This window comes from Sphaerodactylus townsendi, linkage group LG12, assembly GCF_021028975.2.
Source record: "Sphaerodactylus townsendi isolate TG3544 linkage group LG12, MPM_Stown_v2.3, whole genome shotgun sequence".
In the NCBI taxonomy this organism is placed as follows: Eukaryota; Metazoa; Chordata; class Lepidosauria; order Squamata; family Sphaerodactylidae; genus Sphaerodactylus; species Sphaerodactylus townsendi.
Genome location: NC_059436.1, coordinates 19,639,224 through 19,656,075, shown reverse-complemented (window position 1 = coordinate 19,656,075; position 16,852 = coordinate 19,639,224). Strand labels below are relative to the sequence as shown.

General features: G+C 43.9%; 1 protein-coding gene across 1 annotated transcript in view; it reads left to right on the top strand.

The window, feature by feature from the left end:
- Positions 1-16,852, top strand: part of LOC125441807 (tubulin-specific chaperone cofactor E-like protein) — a 132,598-nt gene that overhangs the window by 38,027 nt on the left and 77,719 nt on the right. Inside the window, exons 9-10 of the mRNA XM_048512723.1 lie at positions 7,742-7,806; positions 14,882-15,015. Coding sequence (XP_048368680.1) covers positions 7,742-7,806; positions 14,882-15,015 — 199 coding nt within the window. The remainder of the gene's footprint in view (positions 1-7,741; positions 7,807-14,881; positions 15,016-16,852) is intronic.

Genomic DNA, 16,852 nt, shown 5'->3' with positions numbered 1-16,852 from the left:
AAAATTAAAATGATGAAAGTAAACAAGCAAGACAACAGACTTGGTGCCAAGGAGGAAGTGTGGGGACTGCAGAGAGGCTTGTAAAACATTTTAAATAGATACACACATCAAGTGAAAACGTTTTGAAAACATTTTCACAAAAAGAATAGCCCAAATCCAGGATGCATATAAAATGTTTTGAGGCTGGAAATAAAACCAGTTGGCGCTAAAAACCATGCAGAATTCTTGAAAGGAAACATTTTGTTTCCTCCCTCAAAACGCTTTATTTTGGTTGCGTGGAAAGGGCCCCTGTGCTCTGAAATTCCATTGGTTTAAATGAGAATTGGGTGAATCTAACTATTTTTATGTTGGGCCAAAAACTTAAATGCTCAATGTTTTATTTAATCTGCAGACACGGGGTCTTGAATGCTCAATGTTTTATTTAATCTGCAGACACGGGGTCTTGAAACTTACATCTTTAAAGTTGGGGGTTCTTCAAAATGCTGATTTCTATGACACAAGTGCTGTAGTCATGAAGCATGTATGCTGGTGTTGTACCACCAAATACCCTTGTATTTCTTGTGATGGCCAGACATCTGAGAGATGGAGATGGAAAGATGGAGAAGACTTCAGAAATGCGGGCTGGGTCCTTCCAGTTCAAGAGGGAGGGGCACTAATGCTTGAGTCCCCATCTTGTCTGTAGCCCAACCCTAATGTCCCATGATTCTCAGCAAAGCCTTTGAGAGATCTGCCACTTGCATCCATGGAACACTGGAAGGATCCAACCATATACTTGTTTGTAAAAAACTACATCTTAACAGGGTTTTTTAAAAAGAAGGAGCTGTAGCACCTGCTCCTCCATCTGGCCGTGTATTAATTGTACTAGCAATTGTTTGATAATGATGCCCCATATGTCTGCCATAGATACTTAATGGAGCACTTCAAGCTGCTTAGTTTGAACAGAAAGAGACGGGAACTGAACCAAGCATCACGCTAAAGGGTGAAACTATGCCAATGTTGGATGAGTTGCATTTAACAAACCCTCCACCTGACCTGGATGAGTTGCGTTTAGCAAACCCTCCAGCTGACCTGGATGTGCTGCAACTAGGTAAATGGAAAGCCCAATGGGAGGAGTGCATTAGGATTTGTTGCAAACAGGAAATGCCTTCAATCAAAACTATATTGATCTCCATCAGTACCATCATATGGCTTGCTACATGGGTTGTTGAACCAAGGCAGGAGCAAATTCTCCTTCTCCTCCCCTTTTTCTTTTTAGGGGATTGCTAGTAGGTCGCCATCGTTAATTTTGATATTAGGATGCTGCATTTTAATGGGGTTAATTTTAGCACATAGAGCTATATTTAACTTTGATTTTATTTGTGCTCTATTTGTTTGTTCTGTTAGCGCTGGAGCCTTGCCGGAGGCGGTTTATCATCTAATAAATAAAATGAAATATAAATAAATACTGTTAATCACGTGGCTGACGGCTGTTGTTCCTTATTTGGGTACCATAATCCAGGCCTGTGGACATGTTTGTGCAGCATTAGCTTCTTGCTTAGGATTTCAAATTATGATGCTTTGAGGAGCTGGCTCTTGAAGCCTCTGGAACCAATTAGTGCAGCGGTCATTTAGTACCACAGAAAACTAGAACAAGGAGTAAGGATTGAACTAGATGTTCGTTCTAGATCCGGATTCAGTCAACAACAGAGTCTAACTTGAATATAGAATGAGTAGCTGGAAGTAATAATAGAAAAGAGTTGTGAAAAGGGACTGAAGTCAACCTCTTTGTTGTCTTTTAGAATAATTGAAATGTTCACTCTTATCTAAGCCAGAGAAGGTGTTTGGTGGCAAAACAAACACGCAGTTGGGTGAAGGTGAGGATTCTTTCTTACACCCAATGGGAAATGAGATGGATGTATGCTTCAGATGTAGGTCTAAATTTCTTGTCTGCTGCTGCGCTGTGAGAAACTTATGGTGGTACAACGATTGTTTACAACTTTACAACCTTTACAACTATTGTTGCATCTCAGGAAACTAACTTGCACCTCCTTCCTTCCTTGCTTCCTTGCTTCCTTGCTTCCTTGCTTCCAAGATTCTTTTGCGTCGGCTTTGTGTTTGAAGCCCCATACGCCAGTTCTTTTAGTGCTGGTTCGCCCATTCTTTTGTGCTAGTTAGGTTGTAGATTGGTTTTATCCATACTGAAATTAAATCTAACTGAATTTAAGTTGTGTGGGGGTACGTGGATTGTCCAGAGTCTTTGTCATTACCTCTGGCTTATGATATAAACTTGTGGTTAGTGGGTCATAAGTGGTCCAGGTGCATGGTAGTACAAGCAGGATACTCAATAGCAGCATGGTTCAACTCAGCTCATTAACATTGACAGCAGTGTTCCAAGGTAGAAATCTGGCCACCTTGTAGTGATTTGCCCAAGTAGGTGTAAACCGTTTCCTACTCTTTCCTGATTCTATCGGCTGAGACAGGGCATCCCACTTTGCCATCCCAAATTCCTTTCAGGTCCACATTAAAACTGATGCTAGCTTCATCCTTTGACAAATCCCAAGCTGCTGTTTGCATCTTTGTTACCTGAAAAGGGCCCTTTATCCTCTGGCAGATTTGGGCTACAGCCAGAACAAGAAGCGCAGTTAGATTTAAGAAGATTAGGCCACAGTTTTAATGATTTCACTGGGCATATTATGGTAAAACCTGAGAACTCCAAATCTCTGGCAAGCACTCTTGTTCCTGCTGATAAGCCCGATTGAACTTTAACCATATCCCAGAGAATCCCTAAGGGGCATCCATTCCTGACCCTTCTGCAGCTAGGAAAAAAAAAACCCCTATCTTCTTGTTTAAATATCATTTAAAGCATAGATTTATTTACATTCTTGCATTAAGAAAAAAAGATTCGTCTGTAGGTTCCAAATCTGCCAAGTTTGTCTCCTGGCATCAAGGGGGTCTATGAGAAATGCCATTGAGTTGTGTTACAGCATTCAGAATGTGGTTCATTAGCCAATCAGCTGAATGGTTTCAATGAACCTGACATTTTGATTAGATGTGAGTTTGTAGAGATGTCTTATTTGGGAGCTTGGTTCCTTTGTTTTGCTTCCACCTCACCAAGGATGGTGGGCCCAGATCCAAGCAGACCATGACTAACTGCTTCTCTTTCGCCACCATCCTCTTCGACCTTGACAAAGTTGCAGAAATTGAGCAGGGCTTGGGTGTGGTCCCCAGCTGTTTCCAAATCAGTTAAGATGCTGTATCTTTGAAACCTAGCACAGAATTTACAGAGGAGAAGGTTTAAGTCTTGTAAAACTCATGGAAATAGAAACATTATCCTCCACCCTCTTTACCATAATGCGCAAACATGATCAGAATATGCTTGGGATGAAATACTAAGATTTCATTCCGGTGCCGTCTGGTGGGGTAACGCTTCCAGCAGGAGGTGGGAGAAAGGAGGAGGAGTTTGGATTTATACCCACCTTTCTCTCCTGTAAGGAGACTCAAGGTGGCTTACAAACTCCTTTCCCTTCCTCTCCCCACAACAGACATCTTGTGAGGTAGGTGGGGCTGAGAGAATTCAGAGAGAACTGTGATGAGTCCAAGGTCACCCAGCAGGAATGTAGGAGTGTGAAAACACACCTGGTTGACCAGATAAGCCTCCATCACTCAGGTGCAGAAGTAGGGAATTAAACTTGGTTCTCCAGATTAGAATCCACCTGCTCTTAACCACTACACCACGCTGGCTCTTCACCTGGTTGCCATTGCCTGCCTCAGCGACAGTGGACTTCCTTGATGGCATCCCATCCAAATATTAACCAGGATCAACCCCTGCTTAGCTTCTGAGATCAAGTGAGCCATCTTGGTCAGAGCAGAAATACTGCCCTTTAAAAGGCCTTTGTGTGCTAGTTGTATAAGAGGAAAACAAAGCAAACTTTCTACCAAAGAAAGCTGTCAGGCTAAACACGGCTCTTTAGACTATTCATGAATATTTTAGAAAAACCAGAAAAGTTCAGATTCACCCACCACTAACCTCCAGCTTAGCACGCTGCTCACTAGCATGAGCTAAAGTGCAGCTGCCCTGACGAACCCAACAACCAACAGCTTTATGTTGAGGACAGGAGTGTAGAATTGGGGCTGACCTTCCAGTACTTGTTCTTGATTGGTTCCTCACGACTGGAGGAGGAAAATACTGGTAATGAGAGTCCCACCCCTTGTCTCTGACTGGCTTCTTGGTAGAAATTTTTGCAGAGTTGGATCTATCGTGGGACATACCATTGCAAGTTGGACTTTGTCATCTTGGTTTGTGGACCGAATGTTGACCGAATGTCTGTTCCTCTTCTTCTCTGTTGGGCAGAGTTGGATTAGGCCACAGTTTGGGCAGTTGTTAACTTACAAAGGAACTTCTCCATGTCAGGAAAAGTTTCACCCATTGATTTTCCTACTGATGGTGCCATCTAGAAAGTATCTTCATGCACAATTTCCTGCCTAGATTCTCAGTCTTCTTGACCTAGTGCTTAATCCTGGCCTTACATAAAGATTTAACAGTCCGCAAAGCCTAGATGCTGCTCCATGGCAAATGAATGCAAGAGGACATAATTCATTGAAAGTATACTGGACAGTTGCCTTGAAATCATCGCTTGAAATGATCTCAGTGCAGAATTCCTTGTTTCCTCCCACTTGGAATGATCGGACATTTGTTTTAAGAAGGGGAGTCCGACTCGAGACACCTTCTCAGAGGCCAAACATTGTGAAGAAAAGTTCAAAAAAGAAGCTGCCAACTTTTCAGCTGCTCTTTGCAGCCTTGCCTTGAACAACCACTTCTTGTGTAAACATTAGCCGGTGATTCCGTTTATTTCACCCGCTGTGAAAAGCTTTATTGAGTGGTGTCCATAGAGTAAGTTGTTTTTTAAATACGCAAGGTCAAAACAGAATTTCTGAAGTCAGGCAGACAGGTCAGAGGTATACTTCCCTGCCTTCCACCCTTTGCAATAACTTTGCTAGCCCAAAAGGTATAACTTTAGTTAATACATTGCAAGCCTGCACCCATTTCTTTCCATCTGTCCAAAAGCAAAAGACAGTAGAGGGAAATTAACTGAGTTTCCAAAGGCTTGTATTGTGCTTCTCTCTGTGTGTATGTGTTTTAATTCCTATGCTGTCTAATGCTAATTCTGTAACCTTATATAGACCCTCCCTCACTAGCACAAAGGAGGAAGGGGATGCCATTTCTTTTGTAGGGTTCTCCCCCTAAGTGTAAAGTGATTCTGATCAAAACAGTCACATACCTGGTTTTTGATCACCTTGCCATTTCCCTCCCAAATCTCCTGGAAGGTCTAACTTTTCAGAAAGAGGGAGAGAGAGAGAGAGAGAGAGAGAGAGAGAGAGAGAGAGAGAGAGACTGTTCCCAGTTTGAAGCCCACATTCTGATGTGTGCCTTTGATTAACCGACTTGCCATTAATCAATAGAAGGGAAAAGCGGATTTATTTGTAATTGAAAACTCAAGCTCTGTTCCATAAGGGAAACTCTTTATTTTTTCACTTGGAAGAACAAAGGGGAACATCGACCGTCATCAATAATTGGCAAAAGATTATTGACATGTGTCCTTTGTTGACATAATTTCCCTGGAGTTTATCACAGTTCCGGTGTTAAATTTCAGATCTCATTTTCTTCGTATTGTCACAAACCAGGTTGGTGATTTTTTTTTTATCCATAATGATAAATATTTAATGTGCGTGTGTTTTCCTTTCTCTCCTTAAAAAAACTATAAGCCTCTTCCTGTGACATAGATACTTTGATAGCTCACTTCTGTGAGTACATTTCAGTGTCTTGTGGTAGAAAAGTTAGGAAGCAAACTTTAAGCTTTTTGTCTTAATGGTTAGGAAACCAGGGGAAAAGTCTGGAGCTCAAATGACTCCTACCCTGGCAACACAGCAGTTTAAGTAAAAGCAGGAGGGGAAAGTCTGTATTATGGGAACCATGAATTGCTTTGATAATTAAATGGCATTTGCTATATCAGCATCAAACCTCGACTTCACATGTAGAAAGAAACATGTGTTTCTATATAATTAGATACCTTGCTCTCATACCAGCACTTCTTCATAAAAGGAAAATGAATACGTCTGTCAAAACAGGTGTCGCAGATATACATTTGAAAAGAACATTAGAGGGCGATCAATTTTTAAGTACCTTCAGTTACAGAGGGGGATTTCAGAAAATATGATTGACGGCCCAAGCTTGTGGGAGGAAGCTGCAGCGGCTGAATTTCAATCCTGTTACTTGCATATGGTACCCCGAGGATCAATAAGGTCTTACATCTGAAGGATAATTATATACAACACTTTCTGAGAACACCTGTATTTTCAATATGCAAAAAAAAAAAAAAAATTTCTCAGTGTAGAAATTGGGCACAGTCCAGAAGGAGCTAACTATACCAACATCCCATTCTATGCTTTCCAGAACTTGGGTAGCAGCCTGATCCTGTGCAGTTTTACTCATGAGTAAAAGCCCACTGAATTTAGTGGGCCTTACTGAACATGAGTCTATGACTGCAGCCTTAACCAGTTACAAAGCCCTCCTGGATTTTGCCCACAACAAATAACTAAACCAAAGAGTCTCTTTTTCCCCCCAAATCTTCTTGTCTATCACAGCGATCCTCAGACCTCTTGAGCTGACGCCGTTGTCTTATGTCCTTTAATTCCCAATTGTAAATACTGTAGAAGGCCAGAACTTTATTATGGACCATGGTTTCATTACCCCTGTTGCACTTTGAGAATTCCTTGAATGTGGGAGCCCCCTGCTTCAGGGATGGGCCAACTGTGCATCTGTGCATCTGGGACTGTTCTCACCATTGAAATGAATGAGGAAGACTCCATTAGCATGAGGATCTTGAGTATAAGTCAACACCACCATTCCTTGCAGTGCTCAGTTAGATTAGGGGCAAATAAATACATTTGATCCATATTGAATGAAAATGACAAAAGAATGAAACAGGGAACGCTTACCTTTATAACTACTTTGTACTGTTTTAATAATGTAAATCATCTCACACTGGGCATGAAAGGGACTAAAAAACCTTACTGGGATTTCTGCATAAAATCTGTTGCTTCATCTTTATTTCCCCCTCCCACCTCACCAAACTCTCTCTTATAAAATTGATATCTGTTGAATGCAGAAGATGGACAGCTGTGTCAATATTTACACTCCCCACCCCCCACCCCACCAGTCAAGAAATGTTAAGTGTTCATCATCTTGCCAGCTGGTACCCTGGGAGGGGGGGGGAGAGTTCTTTTGAGGATTAGTTAAAGCAACACTACAAAGTTTTGCAAGGATGAGAGCTCTTGCAGTTGATAATTGGCTCTTGATTTCGCTTTACAATGATGAGCTGCTCCGCGGAAAGCCGCGTAGCGCAGAGATCATCAAGGAATCGTTTGGAGTTATGAGAGGATTGAATGTCTCCCGTGAGCCGTTTCCATATACAATTCCATTAAGAGGGAAGTTGGAGGCATTTTCCATTCTCCCACCCAAGATTGTGCCCTCAGAACATCAGCTAAGCAATTTACTTTTTTTGTATATAAGAGCAGGCCATTAGCTGCTTCCTAATTAAGAGATTTCACTTTTGTGTACGCAAAGTGCTTTATTCCCCAAATTTCAGATGGTCTTGACTAATCAAACAATTTCCTGGCTATCTAACCTTTTAAATGTGGAATGTACATATTAGATCTTGTTCTGCAAGGATAGCTGTTTATTACTCTTCTCGCCTTCTTCTAGGATGAATTGTCCATCATTCCTTCAAACTTGGGTAGCTTTTGCCTTCATGATTTTTCGGCAGCAAGGTCAGTATATTAGCTGGATACTGATGCTCGGTGTACAAAATGGAAATCCCATTCCTTTGGGTAGATTGTCATTTAAGAATATAATGTCGATAAGTAGTGGGTCCTCCATTTGAGAGACTGCAGTCCTGTGTGCTTTTACCTGAGAGTAAGCTCCATAGAGTAAAACAGGATTTGCTTGTAAGTAAACATGCACATGATTGAACTGTTCATGCCAGCATGGTGTAGTGGTTAAGAGCAGGTGTGCTCTAATTTGGAGAACCGGGTTTGATTCCCCCCTCTGCCACTTGAACTGTGGAGGCTTATCTGGTGAACCAGATTAGCTTGTGCACTCCAACACATGCCAGTTAGGTGACCTTGGGCAAGTCATAGTTCTTCGGTGCTCTCTCAGCCCTACCCACCTCACAGGGTGTTTGTTGAGGGGGGCAGTGTAAGGGAAAGGAAATTGTAAACCCCCTTGATTCTCCTTACAGGAGAGAAAGGGGGGATATAAATCTAATTCTTCTCCTTGGAAGTGAATCTGATTCCAGAGTAGTCTGGGATTTCTATTCAGGGGCAGGCAACAGCAAACCACCTCTGAACGTCCCTTACCTTGAAAAACCTTGCATTGTTCTCATTAATTCATCTGCTACTTGACAGTCCTTTCCACTGCCACCAAATTCACCCCACTGGCAGCAGTCAGAATTACTTCCACATGAGAATCTTTTGGCCGGACTACCTGTTCTTGGTCACCAATATGACTTGGCTTCATATGTACCCAAGGCAATATGAGAGCTGTTTTGCTGTAGCGTCTATGTAGGATTGTACTTTGGGGAGGCCTCGCCCATGTTTCTGCAGTTGTATCACCAGGGATAGACCGGGGATGAGGCAGTCTATGAAATCGAATGAATGAATGAATGAATGAATGAATCAATGAATCAATGAATCAATGAATGAATACCACATTCAAGCTCTAATTGGGCAACTGGAGAACATGTGGAACCAAATATCACCTGTAACTGCAGGAGAAGAATTAAGCATGCCACCTTCCAGATAGGTCCACTATCTTATAAAAAGAAGGGAGGTGCAACTATAGTTAAGAACATAAATCACTTTGTACCAAACAGCTCAACTGTATATAAACACTGTATTATTCTTAAACAAAGGTTTGACAACCTTACAACAATGCGCTTAAAAGGTAATCTTAACCATATAACAATGTATGCAGTAGATAACTTCTGTTTCTATAAAGAACTGTGGGTTTACATATGTATGCACATTCAAATAAAAATTTACATTCACTCCCTCTTCTGAATACAATGTATACCCCCAGATATACAACAGTTCCAAAATAAATGATTCTCCAATGTACTTAGGTACGAAAAACAGTTCTTTGTAGAAATGGAAATTATCTATTATCTACATTGTTATATGGTTACGATTATCTTTAAGTTGATTATTGCAAGGTTGTTAAGTCTTTGTTTAAGAATAATACAGTGTCTATAAACTGTTGAGCCATTTGGTGCAAAGTGGTTTATGTTCTTAACCCTCCAGGTCGGGCCTAGAGATGTCCCACAATTACTACTGATCTTCAGGCTCATTCCACACATGCAGAATAATGCACTTTCAAACTGCTTTCAGTGCTCTTTAAAGCTGTGCGGAATAGCAAAATCCACTTGCAAACTGTTGTGAAAGTGGTTTGAAAACGCATTATTTTGTGTGTGCGGAAGGGGCCTTCAGACAGCAGAGATCACTTCCCCTGGAGAGAGTGGCTGCTTTCGAGGATGGACTTTATGATGTCATACCTCTCTGGGGTCTCTCAGTGCCCCAAATCCTGCTGTCCCTAGCCCCGCCTCCCAAATCTTCAGAAATTCCCCAACCCCTCGAGGTGGCCATCATAGGACGAATCTTCTGTTGCTTCTGATCATGAGATAAGCCCATGTGATTGGCAGCCATTTCCTAGGATTTTCAGTCAAGTTGGGGCAACTAACACCAAATGTCTAGCTAGGACAGTGGTTTTTCCACTTGGCTACTCATCCCAGTGGAAGTTTTCAGACAGCTGCCCTGTGACACGTACCTCTTTATGGGTCTGAACAACCTGGTATAATGTTGTTCTGATTGGCAGAAAGATGACTATAATATCTTGGTGCATAAGAGGATATAAACTTCATGGGCAATCTTTGGGGACGTTTGCAGAGGTTGTAAACTGCAGCCATAAAGCTAGTTGTGATCTCGTAAAAATATAGTTGGGAAAAAAAATCAGACTTGGGGGGAAAATTAACAACACATCCCACAAGTCAACATTTCATCGCTGTGACCTGTGCTGTAACTGTTTGGCTCTTACATAACAACTGGGAAATGACCACCTTCCCTATCTGGAGGGATTGCTTTGCTGAAACCATTAAATTTTTCTATATCCAAGTGCACGAGGAATTTTGATTTATGGCTTGCCTATGTCACATGCCAGTCTCTCCGTCATATGGCATGCAGAGAGTTTATGTATATGCATTTAGAATTTTTAAAAAATCTCAGGCTGTTCTCCCTCATAACAAGATCTGTCATTCAGGACATATTCTTTAGTGGTTTTGCAAAAGGAGACAGAGGTGAATGTTTTGCATTAGTTGGGTGTCATGTCTGAAGTCTGAAGTCAATAAAAGGACTCTTGTTGTTCAAACAGAAGTCTTTATGGGACCCAGTTGGCACCTGGCTTTAGTAAAGTCAGTTCTGCTGGGCTATGGAAAAACATTTATCCCCCTCAGAATTCCTGCCATGGAATGTGAGAACAACACGGGAAGAAAGATGTTTGGGAGTCGAGCATCTCAAGGACAGCGCAGTGATAGTGTCCAGCCACCTGCCACCTCCCCCAGCTGGGTTACAGTTTCAAGCATCAAAGGAAAACGAAAGCATAGGGAGGATCTATTAGCATATTAGAGGTGAAGACGCTTCCCCTCCTTCCCACATGCAGGTGTGAGTTCTTGCACCTAGCTCCAGCCCTTGATGTCAGGCTCCATCCTGACATTGGGCAAGAAATGTATAGGAAACCTCCCACCAGATCTACCTCCATCTACTACTAGTATTGTTCTGTGCTAGTATCTACTAGCACAGAACAATACTGCAGTGAGCATATAGGGGATGAGTCAGTGAACCTCTTGTGCCTCAGAGGTAGATTTTGGCTGCCCTGAAGGCTGGAATAAAAAAGGACAACATGCCCCTTGTTCAGAGTATCCAACTTCCAGGTGCATCCTGGAGATTTCCCAAAATTACAACTGATCTCCAGACTACAAAGATCATTTCTCCTGGAGAAAGTGGCAGTTTCACAGGGCAGACTCTGTGGCATTAAACCCCTCCAAGGTCATTCTTCTCCCCAAATCTTGCCTTTCCCAAGCTTGGGAGCCAGCATGGTGTAGTGGTTAAGAGCAGCTGCACTTATCCAGAGAACTGTTCACCGCTCTGCCACTTGAGCTGTGGAAGCTTATCTGGTGGTGAACTAGATTAGTTTGTGCACTCCAACACAAGCTAGCTGGATGACCTTGGGCTAGTGATAGTTCTTTGGAGCTCTCTCAGCCCCACCTACCTCACAGGGTGTTTGCTGTGGGGGGAGGGGGAAGGGAAAGGAGATTGTAAGCCCCTTTGAGCCTCCTTACAGGAGAGAAAGGGGGGATATAAATCCAACTCTTCTTCTTCTTCATTCCTGAATATCCAGGAATTTCACAATCCAGAGTTTGCAAACCTATCCCTGCTTCATCCTCATCTTCAAACACAGTAGACAGACCATTCCCATCTGACGTGGCTCTTATGTGGCTCCAGGAGGGTGGTTAGGGCAGAGGAATGCTGGCTCTGGCCCAAAGGCAATTCGGTCTGCAAGGAGGTTTTTCTGGGCCTTACTATTACACTATTCCCATCCAGGCTCCCTGCCCCCGATAAGCATGAAGTGCCAAATAATCCCCATGGGGACTCAGAACTGTTTGTGTCATTCTCCCCACTCCAATTTCACCCTCACAGCAACCCTGTGCGGTGGGTTAGGGCTGAGAGAGTGACTCGGCTAAGGTCATCAAGCAAGCTTCCATAGCAGAGTTGGGAATTTGAACCCAGGTCTTCCAGACCCTAATCTGATGCTCTAACCACTACATCACATTTCTTAGAAAACGGCCTCATGGAAATAGTAATCTCTTCACATGTTAACAAGAAACTTTCCTTCCTGTAAGGCATGCAGTGACAATAAAGGAAAAGGCAACTTTCCACACATACCCTTCTCTGTCACCTGTCGGGGGGGTGGGGGGGTCTGTAAATAGGTATTTTCCCTCACCCCTCCATCTGCAGTGTAGTCTGAGATATTTTGATATTCACAATATAAAACTTAAATGACACCCCTTAAATGACACCCCCCTACAATATAAAACTTAAATGACACCCATTACAAGCCACAATTGGAGTCGCCAACTCCAGGTTGGGAAATTCCTGGAGATTTGGAGGTAGATCTGGTGGGAGGTTTCTAGTTTGCAAGTGAACATCTTTCAAGGGAACAGAAGGTTAAAAATCAGGAGCCAGTCAAGTGGCAACTCAGTACCCCAAATTACTAGTGCTTTTGAGGTCGAAAGCTTGTGGGTACTGCTTGTTTGGTGACTGTTTGGGGGGAGATTTATTTCCAGAGATAAAACTAGTATGACAGGAGGACCTTCTAAATCCAATTTCCCAATTCCTCCTTGTGATATGGGGGCTGGGAGAGAGACAAGGGACGGACGGGAGCAGGGGAATGGTGGGGGGCCTCAGACTGTTCCCAGATTCAGGAAGAGTCAGTGGAGAAGTCGCAAACCAAAAGCTATAAAGCAAATTCCTTGGGGCCCAAAAGCAGCAAACAGAGGGTGGATTGTTTTGCCAGTAGCTGTTCGGGTCAGCATTCACTGAATATAATGAGGACAGTGAATTTATTTTCTGCCTGAGACAGTCTATTCCCTCATGTAAAAAGTCAACATTGGAAGGTAACCTGGCCGCCCTAGATAAATTGAATTTATGTTATAGCAACAGTAGGTGTTCATAAAGATGCCGGATGTTTCAAAGTAATTATTATTTTCCGCTTTTTTGATGTCAGGGGACCACACGTTCAGTTCATGGTATCTCCAGTTCAAGGCTGCTCTGGAGCGTGGACTCTATGGTTTTGTGTCCTACGGAGGCCCATCCCATTCCCCGGATACACCCCCCAACTCTCCAGGAATATCCTAACCTGGAGTTGGCAACCCAAATCTGGCAGGGATGTGATGCCGTAGTGCCAAGCTTGCCAAACTCCAGGTGGAATCCCCTATTACAACTTCTCTCCAGATGACCAAGACCAGTTCCCTTGCAGAAAAATGGCAGCTTTGGAGATGGACTCTATGACATTATACCCCACTGAGGTCCCTCCCCTCCTCAAACCCCACCCTCCCCAGGCCCCACCCCCAAAATCTCTAGGTTTTTCCCAACCCAGCCTTTGGTGAACCACCCTTAGGTGAGCAGGAAGTTGGAAGGGGGGAGTTGAGTTTAGAACATCACAGAAGATGAGGGAAAAACAGGTGAAAAAGTAACACACTGGGGTGTTGAAAAGGGTGAGCCAGAGAGACAAGAGAATATGATGGTTGAAGCTCTGTTGGCTTAACACTGCCAACTTCCAGGTGTGACTTGGAGATCTCCCGGAATTACAGCTGATCTCCGGATGACAGAGATCACCTGGAGAAAATGGCTGCTTCGTTGGGTGGGCTCTATGGCATTATTTCCCACGGATGTCTCTTCCGTCCCTAAGCCCTGCCTTCCCCAGGCTCCGCCTCCAAAATCTCCAGGACTTTCCCAACCCACATTTAGCAACTCTAAGAAGGTTTCACAAGAGATGAGGTGAATTTGTTCAAGTGTAATCATCTGACAACCATTATTTTGCTTGTGGATGATAGTCATGTGTGCAAAAGGGTAGCACACAGTTACATACTATTAGCTACAGCCTGCCAAAGAAGCAGAAATGTATGTATTTGTTTGCTTATCAGCTTTTCTCTTGCCTCCTTCTCTTCTCTTTTGTTTTATCCTCGTAACAACCCTGTAGAGTCAGTTAGGCTAAAAGTATATGACTGGCCCAAATTCACCTGCCAGCTTCCATGGTAGAGCAGGGATTCGAACCTGGGCCTCCTAGATCCTACTCAGATGCTCTAAGAGGCAAATCTACTGGTGGTCCCTGGCCCCTCCATGGTGCGGCTGGCCTCTACCCAGGCCAGGGCTTTTACAGCCCTGGCCCCTGCCTGGTGGAACGCTCTTCCATCTGAGGTGCGAGCCTTGCGGGATCTTGGAGAGTTCCGCAGGGCCTGCAAAACGGTTTTGTTCCACCGGGCCTTTGGTGAGGCCGGCCGCAGGTTCCCCCTCCAGTATGCCCCTGTACGGTGTGCTATTCCATCATTAGGACACCCGAAATAACATCAAAGAACATCCCCTCCCGGCTTTGGGATCGGGTGCTAGGCTTTATGCTTCTTGCTTTTGCACTATTGTCATTTTGTTTAATGATGCTATGGTTTATGTTTTTATGGATTCTGTACATTGTTTTAATTTAACTTAATTTATTGTTGTCATGTTGTTCTTGGCCTGTTGGATGCAATGTGGTCCTTGGCCTTCTGTACACCGCCCAGAGCCCTTTGGGGGTGGGCGCTTTAACAAATTTAATTAATTAATTAATTAGTTAGTTAGTTAGTTAGTTAGTTAGTTAGTTAATAATAAGAAGAGGAGGAGGAGGAGGAAGAGTTTGGATTTATATCCCCCCTTTCTCTCCTCTAGGAGACTCAAAGGGGCTGACAATCTCCTTCCCCTTCCCCACTCACAACAAACACCCTGTGAGGTAGGTGGGATTGAGAGAGCTTCGAGAAGCTGTGACTAGCCCAAGGTCACCCACCTGGTGTGTGTGGGAGTGTACAGGCTAATCTGAATTCCCCAGATAAGCCTCCACAGCTCAGGTGGCAGAGCTGGGAATCAAACCCGGTTCCTCCAGATTAGATACATGAGCTCTTAACCTCCAACACTCTTAACTAACCACTACACCACACTGGCTGTGCCCTTTATGGCCTGTCATTAATATATTTTGTCCCAATTACAGCTCACTCCAAGACGATTTTGTATCCATACTGGCAGAACGACACCAAAACCCCAAAAGTGGATGACGGAAGTTCCCCAGAGATCAAACTCTCATTCCCGATCATCTTCTTTGGAACCTCGCACAAGACCGTTTTTGTAAGTGTGGGAGCAGGTGGGTGGGATCCTGTGGATCCATTCCAGTAATGGTGGCATTCTGTTTGGACACAAGGAGTGGAGTTGCCAAACTCCAGGTAGTAGCTGGGATTACAACCAATCTCCAGGTGATAGAGATCTGTTCACCTGTAGAACTTGTGAAGGGATGTTATGATGGTGAGAAGCAAGTTTGTTTTCTTCTGCTCCAGAGACAAGGACCAGGAGTGATAGGTTCAAAGGTGAAGGAAAAGAGATTCCACCTAAACATTAGGAAAAACTTCCTTACAGTCAGGGCTGTTTGACAGTGGAATGCACTACCTCGGAGTGTGGTGGAGTCTCCTCCTTTGGGGGTTATAAAAAAGAGGCTGGATGGCCGTCTGTCAGGAGTGCTTTGATTGTGTGGTCCTGCATTGCAAGAGGTTGGACTTGATGGCCCTTGGGGTGTCTTCCAACTCCATGATTCTAAGAAAATGGCCACTTTGGAAGGTGGACTCCACTGCATTATATCCCATTAACCCCCCCACCCCACAACCCCCCCCCTGCTCTTCTGAGACTCCATCCTCAAAATCTTCTGGTATTTCCCAACTTAGAACTGTCGATACGAACAAGGAGCCCCTTTACTGCAGCACCACCGTTAGCCAAACGAAACTTCAGGATCCTCGCCCGAGGTCTGTGGCAGCCACTGGGTCGAATTATTCATTTCCCCACCATTAACGCCTGCATTTTAAACACCGCTCTCCTCCGGCATGTTCAGAGGAGAGGAAGATTTATTGGAGCCCCATTGACAAGTTCTTAGATTTCATGAACAGATAGGTTTTATGATTAAGAAAGTCAAAGGTATATTTAATGGGCTAATGTTCGTAGGGCTGGAATATAAAAGGCAATAAATTGCTTTTTGCAGGTGATTAAACTCTGGAGCAACACTTAGGCCTTGACTGGCAGAATATTATTCCTGTTGCATGTCAAGAAACAAGAATATAAAGGAGGCTGCAGAAAATAAAGGATTGTTTTGTTCTGGCTTCAGGGATTTTCTTTTTGGTCAAGACGCTGTCTGTTTGCTTGATTTTCCTTGTTGGGAGCTTGAAAGGGAAGGTGACTCTCTTTGCAAGGTGGAGTCAAGAGGAGGTCAAGCACCTGCACTGAATTCAGGCTGGTTGTTTAAAGTTGCCAGCTTCAAAGCCACACGGGATTCATCCTCATGTCATCAAGAGCGAGAAAATGCTATCCAGAGCGTTGTAGTGGTTAATAGCCAGTTTGGTGTAGTGGCTAAGAGCAGGTAGACTCTAATCTGGAGAAATGGGCTTGATTCCCCACTCCTCCGTATGAACAGCTGACTTTTATCTGCTAAACTGGATTTGTTTACCCGCTCCTCCACATGAAGCCGGCTGCTGGGTCACCTTGAGCCAGTCACAGTTCTCTCCAAACTCTCTCAGTCCCACCTACATCACAATGGCGCAGTGGCGTAGGAGGTTAAGAGCTCATGTATCTAATCTGGAGGAACCGGGTTTGATTCCCAGCTCTGCTGCCTGAGCTGTGGAGGCTTATCTGGGGAATTCAGATTAGCCTGTACACTCCCACACACGCCAGCTGGGTGACCTTGGGCTAGTCACAGCTTTTTGGAGCTCTCTCAGCCCCACCTACCTCGCAGGGTGTTTGTTGTGAGGGGGGAAGGGCAAGGAGATTGTGAGCCCCTTTGAGTCTCCTGAAGGAGAGAAAGGGGGGATATAAATCCAAACTCCTCCTCCTCCTCCTCCTCCTCCTCCTCTTCTTCTTCTTCTTCTTCTTGTGGGGAGAGGAAAGGAAAAGAGTTTGTAAGCTGCCTTGGGTCTCCTTACAAGAG